The 22,816-nt window shown below is 39.2% G+C and overlaps 1 protein-coding gene across 6 annotated transcripts in view; it reads left to right on the top strand.

Moving 5' to 3' along the window:
- Window positions 1–22,816, top strand: part of PTPN22 (protein tyrosine phosphatase non-receptor type 22) — a 61,436-nt gene that overhangs the window by 13,847 nt on the left and 24,773 nt on the right. For 5 of the 6 annotated variants that reach the window (XM_007977509.3, XM_007977506.3, XM_007977507.3 and 2 more), the window contains exons 5-11: window positions 686–724; window positions 1,850–1,921; window positions 2,028–2,087; window positions 3,423–3,565; window positions 3,935–4,001; window positions 6,144–6,221; window positions 9,563–9,649. In XM_007977509.3, the coding sequence (XP_007975700.3) occupies window positions 686–724; window positions 1,850–1,921; window positions 2,028–2,087; window positions 3,423–3,565; window positions 3,935–4,001; window positions 6,144–6,221; window positions 9,563–9,649 (546 nt within the window). The remainder of the gene's footprint in view (window positions 1–685; window positions 725–1,849; window positions 1,922–2,027; window positions 2,088–3,422; window positions 3,566–3,934; window positions 4,002–6,143; window positions 6,222–9,562; window positions 9,650–22,816) is intronic. The other variant, XM_007977508.3, reaches the window with a different exon arrangement.

Raw genomic sequence — 22,816 nt, forward strand, 5'->3', positions numbered from 1 at the left:
TACTTTATTCTCTACTTTATTAAAAACAGTGCCTTTAAAAAATTGGTCAGTGGAACTTCAGGGTTCAGGCCTCTTTTAGTCAGAATCACAATGCCATTCTTGTCTAAGGAAATGAAAGTTCTCAGGCAGGTGTACTCTGGGAGGCCAAGAGGGGTGGATAGCTTGAGCCTAGGGGTTCTAGACCAGCCTGGGCAATATGGCAAAACCCTGTCTCTACAAAAAATACAAAAATTAGCTGCGAATGGTGGTGTGTGCCTATAGTCCCGGCTACTCAGGAAGCTGATGTGGGAGGATTGCTTGTGCCCATGAGGTTGAGACTACAGTGAGTTGAGATTGTGCCACAGCACTCCAGCCTGGGTGACAGAATGAGACCCTGTCTCAAAAATAAATAAAATTTAAAAAATAATACAAATAAATTTAAAAATTAGAAAGTTCTTACCTTGACAGGTTCATTTGGTAACAAGATTACTGGTTTGAACAGAGAAAGGGGAAGTATTGTCAGAATGAAGGAAGAGTAAGAGCAATGTTTTATAAGTTACCAGGATTTCTTTTTTGGTTTAAAAAAAAACACACACACACAAAAGAAAAAAGAATGGTTAATACTTTCTGACTCTGGGATCCATGTATTAACTGCTCTTTCTAACTATATATGAATGTTTAAGTTTCTATCTGTTTCATCCCCCAGATCATTGTTATGGCATGCATGGAGTATGAAATGGGAAAGGTAAGTTACTTACTAGTACCTGCTGACCTACAAACAAAGGAAAGAAGAAAAAGGAGGGTGAAATTGGCAGCAGAACTTACCTAAGTGTGCCCAGATAAAACTTATGTCATCTTTCTAGTTTTCAGTTTTGCAATGCCACGTGATTCTCAGGGGATTTTTTTTTTTTTCTCATAAGAATCCTATTTGTTTTCTCAGTAGACCCTATGTTTTAAAGTTAAAAACAAAATATGCTTTCAAGATTAACAAATCACTTTCCCATTTCTATTAATCAGATATCTTTAACTACCAGCTGGAGCTTTTAATCCTGTGCTGTCCCATATTGCATCCACCAGACACATACAGCTATTGAGCATTTAAAATACAGCTAATGTGACTGGGGAACTCAATTATTTTAATTGATTTAAACTTAAAAACTGACATGCAATTCAGCTATCAGAAAGCTGTTTGAGTATGTGAAAATTTTTCAGATGTTTTATTAAATCTAAATGGAAATAAAATACTTCCAAAATTTGGCATCCTAATTGAGATTAGCTATAAATATAAAATACACACTGGATTTTGAAGACTTAGTAAAAAATGCCAAATATCTGATAATTATTTTATATTGGTTACATGTCAAAATGTTTTGATATGTAGGGCTAAGATATGTTATTAAAATTAATTTCACCTCTTTTCATTTTTTAATGTGTCTATTTGAAAATTTAAAATTACATTTGTGGCTCACATTATATTTTTACTGGATATCACTGTTCTACTGTTGCCATTCTGAGTTGACAATTCTAATCAAAACCAAGGAAACTAGGTATTTCACTTAGCTTGTGCAGCTGTTTTAGTAGACATGTAATTTCTGTTAGTTCCTGTGAAATACTGAAAATAGGTCAAAGATTTCTATTTCTACTTTTTCAGACTCCCAGGAAGTCTGTAATTTATATATCCTTTAATGTTTGTTTTCCCATCTTTGGAGATTCCAATAATGTAGGGGTTGAAGCCCAAGGGGGTTAGACGCACCTAACCTAAGGTGAAGGATAGAGCTGAATTTGCTTCCAGATGAGGGAGTGGGTTTTATTCCCTCGAAGAGACTAGAATACATGGAGGGAAATCACTGCATTCTGCTTTGTGCAACAGAAAAAGTGTGAGCGCTACTGGGCTGAGCCAGGAGAGATGCAGCTGGAATTTGGCCCTTTCTCTATATCCTGTGTAAGTATAATGTCTGTTCTCATGTCTGAGTAAAGCCTCCAGGGTCTACCTTATAGTGAGCTTGTCTTTGCAATCACTAATATTTTAGTCTTCTTTTTCTTTTTAGGAAGCTGAAAAAAGGAAATCTGATTATATAATCAGGACTCTAAAAGTTAAGTTCAATAGTGTAAGTATAAAAACTCTAAGGCTTTTGAGTTTATCAAAAGCCTATAGAGATCAGGCAAGTAAATATAGATGTGTGTAGCTCAGGCTGGGCATAAGACAATGGGGAGTGGTAGGGTCTTTGATGTCGTGAATGAGTCTTCATATTCAAGAGAATTTTGAGCCTGGCCAACATGGCAAAAACCTGTCTCTACTAAAAACACAAAAAAATTAGCTGGGTGTGATGGTGCATGCCTGTGGTTCCAGCTAGTCAGGAGGCTTAGGCAGGAGAAATCATTTGAGCCCTGGAGGCAGAGGTTGCAGGGAACCGAGACGGTGCCACTGCACTGCAGCCTGGGTGACAGAGCAAGACCTTGTCTCAAAGAAGAAGAAAAAAAGAAGAAACCATTGGTATAATATGTCTTCAATCTATTCTCTACCATGACACACATATAAAATGATAATATTTGTAGGGTGAACAGAAGCTGAACAGTGCATAGAGACTGGGGACCAGTTTGAGAGCTCAGGCTGCCCTAGGCCCTGCCCAGCTTCTCTAAGGCAAAGAGATTTAATATATCAGCATGATTGTGACACATTTGAGGCATACCAGTTGGGAAACACTGGTTTAAACTATTTTCATATCCAGCTATTGCTTCTTGTGAATGGGGCAGATGGGGTCAAAAGTGACCTGAAATCACTTTTAATTGTTTTCAGAAAGCATCTGGTCACCTGAGATTTATAGAGAAGAAACTGGAATAAATTTCTAAAAGGATATAGATATAACTTAGTATGCCGGACTGATGTCTTGGTATAATGAGGTGGAGTTCCAACCTTCAGTTGTCTTATTATCCTGGCTATTTTTAAGATAATTTCAACTTTTTTTTTGGGGGGGGGGAAGAGGGGATAGAGTCTTGCTCTGTCACCCAGGCTGGAGTGTGGAGTGTGCAGTGGTGCAATCTCGGCTTACTGCAACCTGAGCCTCCTGGGTCCAAGCAACGCTTGTGCTGCAGCCTCCCCAGTAGCTGGGACTACAGGTGTGCGCCACCATGCCTAATTTTTGTATTTTTAGTAGAGACAGGGTTTCCCCATGTTGGTCAGGATGGTCTTGAACTTCTGACCTCAAGTAATCTGCCTGCCTTGGCCTCCCAAAGTGCTAGGATTACAGGTGTAAACCACCACACCCAGCCTCAACTTTAATTTTATGAATATAATACATAAGGGCGTAAATGTGCAGGTTTGTAACATGGGAATACTGTGTGCCACGGAATAATCGCATCACCCCAGGTAGTGAGCATAGTACCTAATAGGTAGTTTTTCTGCCCTTGCCCCTCTTCCCCTCCCATCTGACTATTTTTTATAGGACACTCGAACTATCTACCAGTTTCATTACAAGAATTGGCCAGACCATGATGTACCTTCATCTATAGACCCTATTCTTGAGCTCATCTGGGATGTACGTTGTTACCAAGAGGATGACAGTGTTCCCATATGCATTCACTGCAGGTATGATGCTATGTATAAACCTTCTACCTAGAATGAACCAAATGTCAGCATCCGGCCAGGACTCTGTAATTGAAAGGGGGAAAGGTTAATAGCAGAAACAAACGACAATAAATTCAACCTAAGCATTAAATTCATGTTTTTCTGATAAGTTACTTGTGAGTAGTACAGCTCTAGAGACTCTTGCTCTGAGATGTTGCCTAGGACCTGTGGCATGACAAATGTGCTCTGGGAAATGGTGGGGTTTGGGAAGTTTAACTGTCCCCAGGCATCTTCTTCCTCAAATCTGTTGGTAAAATTTTCCAGCTACTGTCAATGGTCCATTCTCTCTAGGTATACATGCATACATGCTACTGTGATCTTTCATTTCAGTGCTGGCTGTGGAAGGACTGGTGTTATTTGTGCTATTGATTATACATGGATGTTGCTAAAAGATGGGGTGAGTTTCTCTCAGCAGGCACTTCCCATTTTCTTACTCTACTGCTTTCATATTAGTAATTGTTTGGTTTTTCAAAATATCTATCTTCATGATTCATTTTTTCTAGAAAATGTACTTGTAGACCCACTCTGTCAGATGATTAAATTAGTTCCCAGGTAGGTGGGTCTTAAAGGGTGGTCCACAGACAAGAAGCATCAGCATCACCTGAGAACTTGTTAGAAATATAATATATATTGGGCTAAGATATGTTATTAAAAATAATTTCACCTGTTTTCATTTTTGAATGTGTCTGTTTGAAAATTTAGGCTGGGTGTGGTGGCTCACGCCTTTAATCCCAGCACTTTAGGAGGCTGAGGCAGGCGGATCACGAGGTCAGAAGTTCGAGACCATCCTGGCAAACACGGTGAAACCCCGTCTCTACTAAAAATACAAAAAACTAGCCGGGCGTGGTGGCGGGCACCTGTAGTCCCAGCTACTCGGGAGGCTGAGGCAGGAGAATGGCGTGAACCTGGGAGGCGGAGCTTGCAGTGAGCCGAGATCGCGCCACTGCACTCCAGCCTGGGCGACAGAGCAAGACTCCGTCTCACAAAAAAAAAAAAAAAAGAAAAGAAAGAAATTTTCAGCCAGGCGTGGTGGCTCACGCCTGTAATCCCAGCACTTTGGGAGGCCAAGGCAGGCAGATCACCTTCAGGAGTTTGAGACCAGCCTGACCAACATGGTGAAACGCTGTCTCTACTAAAAATACAAAATTAGCCAGGTGTGGTGGCACATGCCTGTAATACCAGCGACTCCAGAGGCTTGAGACAGGAGAATCACTTGAACCTGGGAGGTGGAGGTTGCAGTGAGCCAAGATGGGACCATTGTACTCCAGCTTGGGCAACAAAAGTGAAACTCCTTCTCAAAAAAAAAAAAAAAAAAGAAAAGAAAATTTAAAATTACATATGTGACTCACATTATATTTTTACTGGATTATCACTGTTCTACTGTTGCCATTTTGAGTTGACAATTCTAATCAAAACCAAGAAAACTTGGCCGGGTGCGGTGGCTCATGCCTATAATCTCAGCACTTTGGGAGGCTGAGGTGGGTGGATCACCTGAGGTCGGGACTTCAAGACCAGCCTGATCAACATGGAGAAACCCCATCTCTACTAAAAATACAAAATTAGCTGGGTGTGGTGGTGCATGCCTGTTATCCCAGCTACATGGGAGGCTGAGGCAGGAGAATCGCTTGAACCTGGGAGAGGGAGGCTGCAGTGAGCCCAGATTGCGCCATTGCACTTGGCCTGGGCAACAAGAGCAAAACTCCGTCTCAAAAACAAAAACAAAAAACAAAACCCAAGGAAACCAGGTATTTCACTTAGCTTGTGCAGCTGTTTTAGTAGACATATAATTTCTGTTAGTTCTTGTGAAATATTGAAAACAGGTCAAAGATTTCTATTTCTACTTTTTCAGACTCCCAGAAAGTCTGTAATTTATATATCCTTTAATGTTTGTTTTCCCATCTTTGGAGATTCCAATAATGTAGGGGTTGAAGCCCAAGGGGGTTAGGTGCACCTAACCTAAGGTGAAGGCAAATTACTGGGCCCCATTGAATTGAATCGTATCTCTAGAGATGGGGGCCCAGCAAGCTGTCCAGGTGATTGTGATGCATGATAAAGTTTGAGGAACACTGTCCTAAATTATATAGTTACCCTTTCTTTATCCAAACTGCTTTAATAGATGGACTCAACTTATTGCAATCATACTTTACGTTCCAATCTATAAATCATTTTTTAATGTCTAATAGGAAGTTTAAAATATGGCCTTTAGACCTATCTACCAATCTCTTATTTTATACAACTCTCATACTTGTGCATCTACTGAATCTTGTCCCTCATTATATCTATAGTTTTAGAAATTTGGTTACACCGTGTGAAATCATTCTAAAGAGTTTCTTTAGTCTTTTCTAGGGAAAATACCAGGCTTTAAATCATGTTGCAAGTGATAAGAAACCTCATTTGTTTTAAAAATGCATCATTTTTTCTGATATTACCTCATGTTACAAGAGCAGATGCCATGGAAGTACAAGACTATGAAAAAGTAGCAATAATTTATTAACAAAGTATTGAAAGGAATAAGATATTTTCCCCTTTAATTTGATAGATAATTCCTGAGAACTTCAGTGTTTTCAGTTTGATCCAGGAAATGCGGACACAGAGGCCTTCATTAGTTCAAACTCAGGTATGAACTGTAGTGAATGGATCAGAAAGTGTGTCTGAGTCTTGCTCCATCTCTATGTTTAATGGTGAGGCATCCAAAAACAGCTGACTGCTCAGATATAACACCAATTTACTATTACGTGCTCTAGAGTCCATTGCCATTTTCTGTAACTCTGAATATCCCAATATTTTTCCTGTATCCCTTGTCCTGGGTCAAATTCCTTTCATTCCTTATTTTACTGTCTGTTCAGAAAATATTAAGACACCAATGTAATATTACTTACTTCCTTACAAAGGATGTTGTAAAACTAGTCAACAAACTGTTTGACTTGTGAACTTGAAATAGCTAGGCCATGTTAACTTTTGTAGTGATAAATTTTGTAGTGATAAAATTCATCTCTGAAAGCATAGAAAATCAGGGATTTATAATTTCTACCTCAGGATGTGGTAACAGAATATGGAGAATTCAGTCTATGTGCTCATTTTAGGAAACACTGAAAAATAAAAATTAAAAATATATTCCTATTACCTAGAGATAGCCACTATTACTATTTTTCTATAGTTTCTCCTGATTCTTATTGCATGCATACTTTTTTAAAAAAACATAATTGGGCCAGGCACGGTTGCTCACACCTGTAATCCCAGCACTTTGGAAGGCTGATGTGGGTGGATCACCTGAGGTCAGGGGTTTGAGACCAGCCTGACCAATATGCTGAAACCTCATCTCTACTGAAAATATAAAAATTAGCTGGACATGGTGGCAGCCACCTGCAACCCCAGCTACTCGGGAGGCTGAGGCAGGAGAATTGCTTGAACCTGTGAGGTAGAGGTTGCAGTGGGCGAGATCACACCACTGCACTCCAGCCTGGGCAACAGAGTGAGACTCTGTCTCAAAAAAAAAAAAAAAAAAAAAAAAAAATATATATATGTATATATTATAATCACACTATATTTATGTATCACAATCTTTTAACCTATCCCAGAATGCCCACACTTGTTCATTCCATTAGGAATGCTCTTCCCTTCTCCTCCTAGCTCAAATCTCTCACTGTCTACAATATTAATTTCACTCACATTTCTACACCAATAGTTTTACCCAACAGTTTTAGTTTTCTAAGCGGTATTCACTTTTAATATAGAATTTAGAATTGACCCATTCATTCATCAAATGTATATTGATGTTTATTAACAGGCACTTTTGTGTAATCTGTTAGAACTACTTTTAACTACTTAAATAGCAAGACCTTAAAGTGTTTAAGACACTTAGAAATGAAGATGCAAATAGTTTTAGAGGTAAAACCACTGACAATGGCAATTCAGATATTTTAGTCTAGAAGTTGTTAATTAAAGGGAAAAAATAAAGAGCTATTATAATATAAAACTGGCCTCCACAGGTTTTCCACTAACAGCTGGTGGAAAAAAATAACTTCATGTGCTGAGTGTAGGTGTTTTCTATATTCAACCTGTGAGGGAGAAAGCTTATATGAAGTGAAAGCATTAGCTGGTTTAATGCTGTCAGACTTGAAAGAAGGCTGATCCATGTAAATGCATAAAGATTCCAGAAGTATGGAATCTAGTTACATAAATTGCAATACTAATTTAATAAAACTATACTCCATTTCAAAAACAAATTCCATTTCAGGTCTACTTTTAAGAGTTGGAAGACAGCTGAAAAAGCCTTCACATTTTGGCATTATCAAACAACTAACTGAATTTAACAGTTTTAGCTGTTTTTTCTGACGCTACTCTAACCAGGAAATGGCACTGTAACCAGATGAGAGCTTCCTGTCTGATTTTTCTTTCTTTTCTTTTCTTTTTTTTTTTTTTTTGGGACGGACTTTCACTCTGTCACTCAGGCTGGAGTGCAATGGCACGATCTCGGCTCAGTGCAACCTCCACCTGCCAGTTTCAAGCAATTCTCCTGCCTCAGCCTCCTGAGTAGGTGGGACTACGGGCACGTGCCACCATGCTTAGCTAATTTTTTGTGTTTGTAGTGGAGATGGAGTTTCACCATGCTGGCCAGGCTGGTCTTGAACTCCTGACTTCGTGATCCGCCTGCCTCAGCCTCCCAAAGTGCTGGGATTACAGGCGTGAGCCACCTTGCCCGGCCCTGATTTTTCTTTCTTAAAAAAATTAGCCAGATGTGGTGGCTCATGCCTATAACCCCCGCACTTTGGGAGGCTGAGGCAGGTGGATCGCTTGAGCTCAGGAGTTCAAAACCAGCCTGCGCAACATAGTGAGACCTTGTCTCTACAAAAAATACAAAGATTAGCAGGGTGTAGTGGCAGGTGCCTGCAGTCCCAACTTACTTGGGAGACTGAGGTGGGAGCATCACTTGAGCCTGGGAGGTCAAGGCTGTAGTAAGCCGAAATTGCATCACTGCACTCCAACCTGGGCAACATGGTGAGACCATGTCTCAAAAAAAAAAAAAAAAAAAAAAATTAAAGAGCATACTAATGACTGTGTTGGATGATACAGACTCTGCATTGTTTCTTGCTAAAATTATCTTTGAAAAAATATTGTTCATTATTTGTACAGAAATGTGTAAAGTGCCAGGGAAAACTCTGAATAGGCCCATTCAGATAAAAAGTAGGTTCAGAATTAAGTGCTTGAGCAAGTACAGGCTAAAACAGAATAGTAATAACTCGTAAACCTTGTAATAGTAGAGGTCTCATTTCTCTATGGTGAAATCCTTTAGTAACCACAAATTTCCAAACCTTATTTAGTGGTTTACTTTTCTTTGGTATCTTTACTAGGACAAAATTTTAGCAACTTTATCTAAATGCACTGAACTAAGAGTGTGGAAATTAAGTTTCTGAGTCAAGTCCTGGAAATTCCTTCTGAATGACCTGGGATAAACTGTTTGTAAATAGGTATAATAGCCTATCTACTTTATAGAGCAATTAAGAGGACCAAATTAAAGCGTATACATTGAAGTTACCTATCTATACACCAACTACTATCTCTTTTTCCAGAAAAGATGAAGGTTGCTTACAAAAAATCCATCTAGAATGAAATACATTTTTTTTTTTTTAATATGAGCAAGGGAAACAGAATTAGAGGAATGACGGAGAGAAAGATAAGAAAGTAGGGTTAGAACATAAAAGAAACAAGTCATAAGATTCTTGTACATTAGTTACAGGTGTATCAAATAGCTATTTTCAGCAGCATAAAAGTGCTTTGAAATCTGAAGTGAACTATGCAAGCATAAGGCATTGTTAGTAAGTTTAATAACATGCTGATTGTCCTTTGGGTCTGCTATATTAGGATTTGATTGGTGTTCAAATTCCTAAAATCTGGTCCTGCAGTTCACCATTTTTTTTCTTTTTGTTTTCATTTGTTCTGGGTTGTGATGCTCTTCAGGAACAATACGAACTGGTCTACAATGCTGTATTAGAACTATTTAAGAGACAGATGGATGTTATCAGAGATAAACATTCTGGAACAGAGGTAAAATTTAAACTAGATATGATGTCAAAAAAATTTTCGTACTTGCTTTTGGTCAAGGGATGTCAGATTTGTTGCAGGATTTATCCATTGTCACAACTAAGTTGAGAGCGTTAGATGTGCACAGGGCTGCACTAAAAATTTCCTGTGGAAAAGAACAAATTAATTTGAGGTAACTTAACTTAAAAAATTAATCTCACTAGGTCCGGTGGCTCGTGCCTGTAATCCCAGCATTTTGGGAGGTTGAGGCAGGCAGATCACCTGAGGTCAGGAGTTCAAGACCAGCCTGGCCAACATGGTGAACCCCATCTCCAAAAAAAAAAAAAAAATTTAGCCAGGAGTAGTGGGGCATACCTGTAGTCCCAGCTACTCCAGAGGCTGAGGCAGGAGGATTGCTTGAACCTGGGAGGTGGAGGTCGCAGTGAGCTGAAATGACACCACTGCACTCCAGCTTGGGCAACAAAGTGAGACCCTGTCTCAAAGAGAAATAAAAATTTAAAAATAATCTCTTGACTGGGCAAGGTGGTTCATGCCTGTAATCCCAGCACTTTGGAAGGCCAAGGTGGGAGGATTGGTTCGAGCCTAGGAGTTTGAGACCAGCCTCGGCAACATAACAATTTTCTCTACAAAAAAATTTTTCAAAATGGCCAGGCGTGGCGGTTCACGCCTGTAATCCCGGCACTTTGGGAGGCCGAGGCGGGCAGATCACCTGAGGTCAGGCGTTCAAGACCAGCCTGGTCACTATGGCAAAACCCAGTCTCTACTAAAAATACAAAAATTAGGTGGACATGGTGGCAGGTGCCTGTAATCCCAGCTATTCAGGAGGCTGAGGCAGAAGACTCGCTTGAACCCAGGAGGCGGAGGTTGCAGTGAGCTGATACTGCACCATTGCACTCCAGCCTAGGAAACAAGAGTGAAACTCTGTCTCAAAAAAAAAAAATAGTAGCCAGGCACAGGCATGTGCCTGTGGTCCCAGCTACTCAGGAGACTGAGCTGGGAGGATTGCATAAGCCCAGGAGGACAAGACTGCAGTGAGCCATGATCCCACAACTGCACTCCTGCCTGGGCAACAGAGTGAGACCCTGTCTCAAAAAAAATTATTAAAAAAATTAATCTCTGATTAACCTACTGCATACAGTTTTCAGCTAAATTTAGAAACAATAGGAGTAAAAGGGCAAGCATATATTCTGCTCCCATGTTTAAAATTTACTATCAGCTATTTTGAAGTATACAATACATTGTTATTAACTATAGTCACCATGTTGTACAACATTGTACAGCTTGAACTTATTCCTACTGTCTGACATTTTATATACTTTGACTGACATCTCCCCAACCCCATCTCTCCCCCCACTCTCCACCCAGCCTCCTGGTAACCATTATTCTATACCCTTGCTTCTATGAGTTTCACTTAAAAAAAAAAAAAAAAAAAGGTTCCACATATAAGTGAGATAATGTGGTATTTGTCTTTCTGTGCCTGGCTTATTTCAGTTAGCATATCTTTCAGGTTCATCCGTGTTGTCACAAATAACAGGATTTCCTTCTTTTTTAAAGGCTGTATGGTACTCCATTGTGTATGTATACCACATTTTCTTTATTCATTCATCTACTGATGGACACCAAGGTTGATTCTGTGTCTTGACTATTGTGAGTAATGCTGCAATAAACATGGGAGTGCAGATATCTCTCTCACACAGTGACTTCATTTCCTTCAGATATATACCGAGAAGTTGAATTGCTGGATCATATGGTAGTTCTATTTTTAATTTTTTGAGGAATCTCCATCCTGTTTTTCATAATTTTTGTACTAATTTATGTTGCCATCAACAGGGTACAAGTGTTCTCTTTTCTTCATATTCTAACTTTTGTTATCTCTTGTCTTTTTGATAATAGCCATCCTAACGAGTGACAGATGACAGGTCACTGTGGTTTCAATTTGCATTTCCCTGATGATTAGTGATGTTGAACATTTTTTCATATGCCTGTTGGCCATCTGTATGTTTTCTTTTGAGAAATCTTTTCAGGTCTTTTGTCCATTTTAAAATCAGGTTATTTGTTTTCTTGTTGTTGGGTTGAGTCCTTATGCTATGTTAGTATCCAATGCTGTTGGATACTTATCAGATGCATAGTTTGCAGAATTTTCTTCCATTGCACAGGTTGTCTCTTCACTCTGTTGATTGCTTTCTTGAATCATTGAGGTTTTCAGAATATTTTAGAACATCCAAAGGATTTTCAGCTGGAGGCCTAAGATATAAAAACTATTATGATTTGGCCAAATGCCAATTAAAAAATATTGAGAGTTCTAGGATATGCTATTTTGATCTCATCACAAAAATTGATGTTAAATACTGTATAACCACAAAGTGTTAGATTCTGAACAAACCTTAACAAGACAAAATTACTGCTGCCTTGCCTTCATGTGACATATACATTTCTTTTTTTTTTTGGAGACAGAATCTCATTCTGTCGCCCAGGATGGAGTGCAGTGGCGCGATCTTGGCTCACTGCAACCTCTGCCTCCTGGGTTCAAGTGATATGTGACATATACATTTCAATTTTTAGTATCACATTTTAAATTAGTAATCTGAAAATACTCACTGAGGCTCTACTATTTTCTCAGCATTAGGAATACAAAGTGTTTCAGACATGGCCCTGATCATAATTCTCATCATTTGAATGATGAAGCATGCTTGAGACCTCAGCAAGACAGGTGGGTGGGAAGAAAGCCAGAATAACTGTTGGGGCTAGGGAACTAATTAAGCAATCTTACAGTTAATATCAACTGCAAGGAGAAATGATATGGTGAAAGGACATGGAATAAGAATATAGTTGCTAGGAATTGTTACTTATTTTATATTCATGCCCATTTCATTGGCTAGTAATCCCAGAACAATGTCAAATAATAGAGGTGAAATAAACAATTCTAATTTTGATAGGAATTATTCTGGTGTCTCACTAAGCATAATTTTGAATTTTGATTGGACATATGAATTTTTAAATTGTTTAAAGGAATAATTCATTAATTTTCATTTTCTGAAGAATTTCTTCAGAAAGCATGTTGAATTATTATTATTATTATTATTATTATTATTATTTTTTTTTTTTTTCAAGACGGAGTTTCGCTCTTGTTGCCTGGGCTGGAGTGCAATGGCGCGATCTCAGCTCACTGCAACCTCTGCCTCCAGGGTTCAAGTGATTCTCCTGTCTCAGGCTCCCTAGTAGCTGGGACTATAGGCATGTGCCACCACGCTTGACTTATTTTGTATTTTTAGTAGAGATGGGGTTTCTTCATGTTGGTCAGGCTGGCCTTGAAATCCTTACCTCAGATTATCCGCCCACCTCGGCCTCCCAAAGTGCTGGAATTATAGGCACGAGCCACTGCACCCGGCCAACATGTTGAATTCTTATCAATTGCCTATTTTTGCATTATGGAGTGATTAGATGGATTTTCCCTCCTTTGACCTATTAATGCAGTCATATAATTATATGATTATCAACCATCCTTATACCCTTAGAATAAAGTCTACTTGAACAAAGAATATTGTCTTAATGTGTTGCTGGAGTAACTGTGCTAATATTTTATTTAGGTTCTAGGAAATGTCAGTACTCAAATGTAGCCCAGTAGCAGTGCCATGGCTCTGGATAGCTGGGTTGTTTGGAGTGGGTCCTTAGCCAGTAAATGGGGATACAGGAACACAGTTCAACCCCTCACAGGGGGAACTGGTTAAAGATAGCCATGGAGGACTTCTGCTTCTAGAAAGATCTAGTAGAGATACTTTTCCTATTCCTTCCACTAAGTGCAACTAGAAATCCTGGATATTATACATAAAACAAACACTAGAAAACTCTGAGGGATGGAGAGAAGGCGGCAGACTAGTCAGGGCCCTCCAGACTTGAGGAACAAAATGGTGGTGAGCTCCCTCAGTTTCTTTGCCTCATATAATTTAAACTTGGTGCTTAAGATGCCAACAACTCAGAAATGCTAACAGTGCAGAGAAAAAAGATGCCCCAATAAAAGCCTGCTATCTCTAGCCAAAGAACCAGTAAATGGGCAGCCTATCAAGACAGAACATTATTAGACAATAATCATTCTACTGTAGCCAACACTGAAGCAAAAGCTGACCCAATCTCATCCATGCCAACAAAGGCTGAGTGGGGAGCCTATACTTCCACCCTTACAAGGCTATAATACGGTGTCCAATATACCTTCTTGGGTGGTGTTAGAGAAGGGCAAATAGAGAGCTGGAACTTTCATCCCCACTGGCCTGTAATGAGGCTCCCTATCCTGCAGTGTCAGTGGAGACCATATGTAGCATCAGAAGAGGCCCAGTGGAAACTAAACACTTTCACCATCATTAGTGGTAATGAGGCCACCACTATCACAGTGTCAGTGGAGACAATGTGAGGAACCTGGGCTTCTACCCGGTATTAACATGACCCCACAATGCCTTCCCATTGAAGTGGTGTCAGAAGAGGCCTAGTAGAGAGTCAGGACTTTCATAGTCATCTGGTGGTAATGAGGCCACTCCCACTACAGTGTCAGTGGAGAACAAGTGAGGAGCCTTCCCAACAGTGCATCCCCTGGAGTGTCAACAGAGGCTAAGTGAGGAACCTGGTAGAGGTAGGATCCACCCAGCAGCAATGAGGAAGCACCCCCTACCGTTTCCCCTGCTAGAGAGTATCAAAAAGCCCCAGCAAGGGCCAGGTGTGGTGATGCATGCCTGTAATCCCAGCACTTTGGGAGGCCGAGGCGGGCAGATCACTTGAGGCCAGGAGTTCAAGACCAGCCTGGCCAACATGGTGAAACCCTATCTCTACTAAAAATACAAAAGTTAGCTGGGCATGATGGTGTGCACCTGTAATCCCAGCTACTCAGGAGGCTGAGGCATGAGAATTGTTTGAACCCAGGAGATGGAGGTTGCAGTGATCTGAGATCGCACCACTACACTCCAGCCTAAGTGACAGAGCAAGACTCTGTTAAAAAAAAAAAAAAAAAAAAGCCCCAGCAAAAAGAGAAGGCTTAACTAGGATTCAGAGTTTCATAATAATGTGAAAATACCCAGATTTCAGTTGAAAATCACTTATTATACCAAAAACCAGGAAGATCTCAAACTGAATTTAAAAAAGGACAATAGGTGACAACACTGAGATGATACAGATGTCAGAATTATCTGACAAGGATTTTAAAGCAGCCAAGATAAAAATGCTTCAGTGAGCAATTAAAAGCATGCTTAAAACAATAACAACAAAAACAATAAAAACAATGAAAATATAAAAAAGGAAAAAAAGTAAAAACATGCTTAAACCAAATTAAAAAATACAAAGTCTCATCAAAAAAAAAAAAAAAAAAAAAGAATCTCAGCAAAAAACGAGATATAAAGAGAGGCAAATGGAAATTTTAGAACTTAAAAATACGGTAACTGAAGCAAAATAGATGGGTTCAACAGCAGAACAGAGGGTACAGAAAAAAGTGTTAATGAATTAAAAAGCAGAACAATAGAAATTGCCCAGTCTGAACAACAGTGATAAAATAGACTGAAAAAATAAACAGGGAACTAAGGGACGAGAAAAAAAAAAAAAAAAAGAAAATCTAGCATTGTGTCATCAAAATCCCAGAAAGAAAAGAGAAAGGGCAGGGCTGAAAAAGTACTGGAAGATACATCATAATTAAATTTCTGAAAACAAAAAACGATAAAAAAGTTTTAGAAATCAGCCAGAAAAAGATGACACCTTAACTGTAGGAGGAAAACAATTAGAATGACAGCATATTTTGCATTAGGAATCATAGAGGTCAGAAGGAATTGGCACAGTATTTCCCAAGTGCTGAAAGAAAATAACTGTCAATCCAGTGAAAACATCCTTCAGGGATGAAGTGGAAATCAAGACATTCTCAGATGAAGAAAAACTAAGATAACCTGTTACCAGTAGACCTACCCTAAAAGAATGGCAAAGGAAGCTTTCTAAACAGAAAGGAAATGATGAAAGAAGGAAGAAAGAAAATAATAAGCAAACATGGGTAAATATAATAAACTTTCCTTCTCCTCTTGAGTTTTATAAATTATGTTTTACAATTGAAGCAAAAATATAACACTGACTGTTGTTCTAAATGTATTAAAGAAAATATTTTAAATGCTTGTAACAGGAGGATGGTAAGAAACATAAAGGAAGATAAGGCTTCCACACTTGACCTGGTAAAATGATAACACCAGTAGAGTGTGATACCATATATCTATATCTATATCTAGAGCCATGACTAAAAAAAGGCTATACAACGCGATATAATAAAACACACTGTAGGTAAATCAAAATGGAATTCTAAAAAATGCAAGAAAGAGAAAACGTCAGGAAAAAGAAAATAGCAATGAGAAACAGAATAAAAAGAAAACAAAAAATAAAATAGCAGAATGAAACTTGACCATATTAATAATTACATTAAACATATAAGCCTAAATACACCAATATTTACTGGTGGTAGAGTGAATTGCCAAATTGGCACAGAGAATTAAAAAAACAATTCAACTATATGTTGTCTACGAGAAACTCACTTCAAATATATAAGAGGGCTAAAAACAAAGGAATGGAAAAAAGATGTATCATGTAAACATGAGTCAAAGGAAAGCAGGAGTGACTGTTAATATCAGATAAAGTAGACTTCAGAGTAAAGACAATTATCAGAGATAGGGAAAGATAATGATAAAAGGGTCAATCTGCCAGTAAGACATAATAGTCCTAAATGTATATAGACCAAACAATGAAGTTGCAAAATATGTGAAGAAAAACTCATAGAACTTAAAGGAGAGAAACAGATGTTTCACAGTCATAGCCAGATACTTCAATATTCTTCTTTCAACAATTTTGATAGAACTAGACAGAAAACCAGCAAGGATATAGGTGAACTCAACACCACTAACTGACAAAATCTAGTTGACAGAGAACACTCTACCTAATAAGAATACACATTCTTTTAAAGTGCTTATGGAAAATATATATCAAGATAGAGTATATCCTGAGCCATAAAACAAATCTGAAAATTTTTTAAAAATTGAAATTAGGCTGGGAACGGCAGCTCACACCTGTAATCCCGGCACTTTGGGAGGCCAAGGTGGGTGGATCACATGAGGTCAGGAATTTGAGACCAGCCTGGCCAAACCCCGTCTCTATTAAATATACAAAAATTAGCCAGGTGTGGTGATGGGTGCCTGTAATCCCAGTTACTTACGAGGCTGAGGAAGGAGAATCGCTTGAACCGGGAGGCGGAGGTTGCAGCGAGCCGAGACAGGATCACTTCTTTCCAGCCTGGCCAACAAAGTGAGACTCTGTCTCAAAAAAAAAAAAAAAAAAAAAAATTGAAATTATATGGAATATATTTTCTGACCACAATAGAATCAAATTAGAAATCAGTAACAGAGACCGGGCATGGTGGCTCTTGCCTGTAATCCTAGCACTTTGAGAGGCCAAGGTGGGAGGATTCCTTGAGGCCAGGAGTTGAAAATGATCCTGGGTAACACAGGGGGACCCCCGTCTCTACAAATATTAAAAACTCAGCCAGGTGTGATAGCATGTGCCTGTAGTCCCAGCTACTCAGGGGGCTGAGGTGGGAGGATTGCTTGAGCCTGGGAGGTCACGGCTGCAGTGAACTGTGATTGTGCCACTGCACTCCAGCTTGGGTGACAGAGCGAGACCCTGTCTCAAAAATTAATTAATCAATCAAAAAAAGAAAAAATCAGTAACAGAAAGGTAATGGAAAAGTATCCAAATACTTGGAAATCAAACCACACTTTTCTAAATAATCTATTGGGTCAAAGAGAAAGTCTCAAAGGAAATAAAGAAACACAGTGACTTAAACAAAAATGAAAATACAACATATCACAATTTATGAGACAGAAGCTATAGCAGTACTGAGAGGGACCTTTACAGCACTAAGTGCATCCATTAGAAAACAGTATAGGTCTCAATAATCTAAGCTCTCACTCCAAGAATACAGAAAAAGAAATAAAGAGCAGAAACCAATGAAATTGGAAACAATAATAGAGAAAAATCAGAATTGGTTTTTTGTGTGTTTGTTTTTGTTTTTTTTGAGACAGAGTATAACTCTATCACCCAGGCTGAAGTGCAGTGGCATGATCTTGGCTCACTGCAACTTCCACCTCCCAAGTTCAAGCGATTCTCCTGCCTTAGCCTCCCAAGTAGCTGGTACTACAGGTATGTGCCACCATGCCCAGCTAAGTTTTGTATTTTTGTAGAGACAGGGTTTTGCCATGTTGGCCAGGCTGGTCTTGAACTCCTAACCTCAGGTGATCTGCTTGCCTCAGCCTCCCAAAGTACTCGGATTACAGGCGTGAGCCAAGGTGCCCAGCCTGGTTTTCTTAAAAGATAAAAAAAAAATTGGTTCTTTAACAAGATCAATGAAATTGAGAAACCTTTTTAAAAACTGACACAGATAAAAAGGGAGAAAATAAAAATTATCAATATCAGGAATGAAATAGGAGCTATGTTGCCCAGGCTGGTCTTGAACTCCTGGGCTCAAAGGATTTTCCTGCCTTGGCCCCCCAAAGTGCTAGGATTACAGGCGTGAGTCACCACATCCAGCCCAGAATGGATTATTTTCTCAAACACAATCCACCACAATGTATTCGGCATGACATAGATAATTTGAATAGCCCCTTAGTGATTAGAAAAACTGAATTTGTAATTTTAAAACTCCCAAAAAAGAAATCTCAGGCCCACATAGTTTCACTAGAGAATTCTATCAAATGGTTAAGGAAGAATTAACACCAATTTTATACAGTCTATACCAGGAAATAGAAAAGGAAGAGATACTTTCCAATTAATATTTTTATTGTGGTACAATATATCATTTTAATCTGCTATTTTAGCCATTTTTAAGTGTACAATATAGTGGCATTAAGTATATTCACAATGTTGAGTGACCATCACTATTTCTGGAACTTTCATATTCTAAACAGACACTCTGTATCCATTAAACAATAACGCCCTATTCTCCCCTCCCACTGGCCCCTGGCAACCATCATTCTACTTTCTGTCTCTATGAATTGGACTACTCTAGGTACCTGATATGGGTGGAATCATATAGTATTTGTCCTTTTGTGTCTGGCTTATTTCACTAAGCCTAATGTCCTCAAGCTTCTTCCATGTTATAACATGTGTCAGAATTTTCTTACTCATTAAGGCTGAATAATATTCCATTGTATATGTTTATACACACACACACCACACACACACACGCACACATTTTGTTTATCCATTCATCCATCAATGGATACTTGAGTTCCTTCCACCTTTTGGCTGCTGTAATGCTGTGATAACCACCGGTATACAAATATATCTTTGTATCCCTGCTTTTAATTACTTTGGTATAACCCAGAAGTAGAATTACATGTGGTAATTCTATGTTTAGTTTTCTTGTAGAACAGCCATACTGTTTTCCATAACAGCTGTGCCATTTTACATTCCCACCAACAGTACACAAGGGTTCCAGTTTCTCTTTTTTTTTTTTTGAGACAGAATCTCGCTCTGTTGCCAGGCTGGAGTGCAGTGGCACAATCTCAGCTCAATGCAACCTCTGCCTCCTGGGTTCAAGCGATTCTCCTGCCTCAGCCTCCTGAGTAGCTGGGATTACAGGCACATGCCACCACGCCCAGCTAATTTTTGTATTTTAGTACAGATGGGTTTTCACCATGTTGGCCAGGATGGTCTCAATCTCTTGACCTCGTGATCCGCCGGCCTCAGCCTCCCAAAGTGCTGGGATTACAGGTGTGAGCCACCACGCCTGGCCTATTTTGTTTTTTTGATGGCAGCCATCCTAATTAGGTGTGAAGTGGTATCTCATTGTGATTTTGATTTGTATTTTCCTAATGATTAAACACCTTTCTGTGGTCTTACTGGCCATTTGTATATCCTCTTCGGAAAAATATCTCTTCAAGTCCTTTGCCTTCCCCTACCCACCCCCACTTTTTTTTTAGTCAGGGTCTTGCTCTGACATTCAGGCTGGAGTCTAGTGGCACCATCCTGGCTCACTGAAGCCTCAAACTCCTGGGCCTTAAGTGATCCTCCCACCTCAGCTCCTGAGTAGCAGAAACTATAGGTATGCACTACCACAGGAAGCTAATTTTTTTTTAAACATTTTTTTTAGAGACAAGATCTCATTATGTTGCCCAGGCTAGTCTCAAACTCCTGGCCTCAAGGAATCCTCCCACCTCAAACTCCCCAGTAGTTGGGACTACAAGCATGAGCCATGGTGCCCAGATTTTGCTCATTTTTTAATTGAGGCTGTATGCGGTGGCTCACGCCTATACTCCCAGCACTTTGGGAGGCCGAGGTGGGCAGATCACTTGGGGTCAGGAGTTCGAGACCAGCCTGGCCAACATGGTGAAACCCCGTCTCTCCTACAAAGACAAAAATTAGCTGGGTATGGTGGTGTGTGCCTGTAATCCCAGCTACTTGGGAGGCTGAGGCAGGAGAATTGCTGGAACCCAGGAGGCAGAGGTTGCAGTGAGCCGAGATCGCACCACTGCACTCCAGCCTGGGCGACAGAGCAAGACTCTGTCCCCCGCCCCGCACAAAAAAAATAAATAAATAAAAATAATTGAGTTGTTTACATGTTGTTGAGTTTCAGGAGTTCTCTATATATTCTGGATATTGATCCCTTATCAGATATGTGATTTGCAAATATCACCTTCCATTCAGTCAAAGGGTTGCCTTTTTGCTCTGTTGATTGTGTCCTTTGGTGTGTAAAAGTCTTAAATCTCAATGAAGTCCAATTTTCCTATTATTCTTTTGTTGTTTGTGCCTTTGGTGTCCTATCCAAGAAATAATTGCCAAATTCAATGTCATGAAGCTTGCCCATTTTCTTGTAACAGTTTTACATTTTACCTCTTATGTTTAGGTATTTGATCTATTTTTGAGTTAATTTCTGTATGTGCCATAAGGGTCCAACTTCATTCTCTCTTTTTTTTCTTTTTTTGAGATGGAGTTTCACTCTTGCTGCCCAGGCTGCAGTGCAATGGCACAATCTCAGCTCACTGCAACCTCCACCTTCCAGGTTCAAGTGATTCTCCTGCCTCAGCCTCCTGAGTAGGTGGGATTACAGGCATGCACCACCACGCCTGGCTAATTTTGTATTTTTAGTAGAGATGGGGTTTCCTCCATTTTCGTCAGGCTGGTCTCGAGCTCCTGACCTTAGGTGATCCACCACCTCGGCCTCCCAAAGTGCTGGGATTACAGGTGTGAGCCACTGCACCCAGCCTCAACTTCATTCTTTTGCATGTGTATATTTAGTTTTTCCTAGAATCATTTGTTGAAAACACTCTCCTTTCTCCACTGAATTTTCTTGGCACTTTTGTCAAAAATCAATTGCCCACTATATGTAATTGTGTTTTTCTAAGCCCTTCTATTTCACTGGTCTTTAGTCTATACTATGTCAGTACCACACTGTTTTGATTACTGTCGCTTTGTAGCAGTTTTTGAAATCAGGTAGTGTGTCATTCAACTTTGTTCTTTTTTTTCAAGATTGTTTTGACTATTCAGTGTCCTTTGAAATTCCACGAATTTTATTCTGGTTTTTAAACAAATTATGTAAAAATGCCATTGGGCTTTTGATAAGAATTGCATTGCACCTGTAGATCAGTTTTAGTAGTAATGTTATCTTAACAATAATACGTTTTCCACTCCTTGAACAGAGAATGTCTATTTATTTATATCTTGTTTAATTTCTTTCAGCAAAGCTTTGTAGTTTTCAGTATACAAGTCTTTTGCCTCCTTGGTTAAATCTATTCCTAAGTATTTTATTCTTTTTGGTGCCATTATAAATATAACTGTTTCCTTAATGTTCTTTTCAGATTGTTCATTGCTAATGTATAGAAATGCAACTGGTTTTGTGTGTTCATTTTACATCCTGCAACTTTGTTGAATTTATTAGCTCTAGCAGATTTTTTGTGGAATCCCATATATAAAATCATGTCATCTGAGAATAGAGATAATTTTACTTTTTTTTTTCCTTTTTGTTTTGGAAACAGAGTCTCACTCTGTTGCCCAGACTGGAATGCAGTGGCGTGATCTCGGCTCACTTCAACCTCCGCCTCCTGGGCTCAAGCAAGTCTCCTGTTTCAGCCTCCCAAATAGCTGGGATTACAGGTGTGCACCACCATGCCCAGCTAATTTTTATATTTTTAGTAGAGACGGGCTTTCACCATGTTGGCCAGGCTGGTTTCGAACTCCTGACTTCAAGGGATCCACCCACCTCGACCTCCCAAAGTGGTGGGATTACAGGCATGAGCCACCGTGTGCAGCCTTTTTTTTTTTTTTTTTCCAATTTGAATGCCTTTTTTTTCTTGCCTTAGAACAAAATTACTTTAAAAAATTACTTTGGCTAGAACTTTAGTACCAAGTTGAATAAAAGTGGTAAAAGTTGGCATTCTTGTCTTGTTTTTGATCTTAGGGGAAAAGCTTTGTCTTTCACCACTGAATATATGTTAGTTATAGGTTTTCATATATGGCCTCTATCATGTTGAGAAAATTTCCTTACATTCCTATTTTAAGTGATTTTAACATGAATTTTGTCAAATGCTTTTTCTGCATCAATTGAGATGTTCAAAATGGATTTTAACATCTCTGAAATGAAGATATCTTTTATAATCAATGATATTTTAAGATTCTATGAACCACAATAACACATTTCATAATAATTGCTATAAAAAATAAGGATTGGGAGGCTGAGGTGAGAGGAGCACTTGAACCCAGGAGGTTGAGACTGCAGTGAGCCATATTTGTGCCACTGCACTCCAGACTAGACAAGAGAACAAGACCCTAACTTAATTTAAAAAAAAAAAAAAGATTGAAGCCAGGCACTGTGATACACACCTGCATGGTCCCAGCTACCTGGGAGGCTGAGGTAGGATGACTCCTTGAACCCAGGAGTTTGAGGCCAGACTGGGCAATATAGCGAGGCCCTGTCTCTTAAAAAAGAAGAAGATTGAGCATGGCTGGACAGGTGCAGAAGTGTGATTTTAGGTTGGGTGGTCAGGGAAGGTTTCCTTATGCAGATGACAGTTAAGCAGAGATCTAATTACTTAGAAGGAGATAGCCATGCAAAATTTGGAGCAAAAATATATTCATCAGGGGAATAGTAAGTGTAAAAGCCTTGACTTGGAA

Source organism: Chlorocebus sabaeus, chromosome 20 (genome assembly GCF_047675955.1).
Source record: "Chlorocebus sabaeus isolate Y175 chromosome 20, mChlSab1.0.hap1, whole genome shotgun sequence".
NCBI classification, from domain to species: domain Eukaryota; kingdom Metazoa; phylum Chordata; class Mammalia; order Primates; family Cercopithecidae; genus Chlorocebus; species Chlorocebus sabaeus.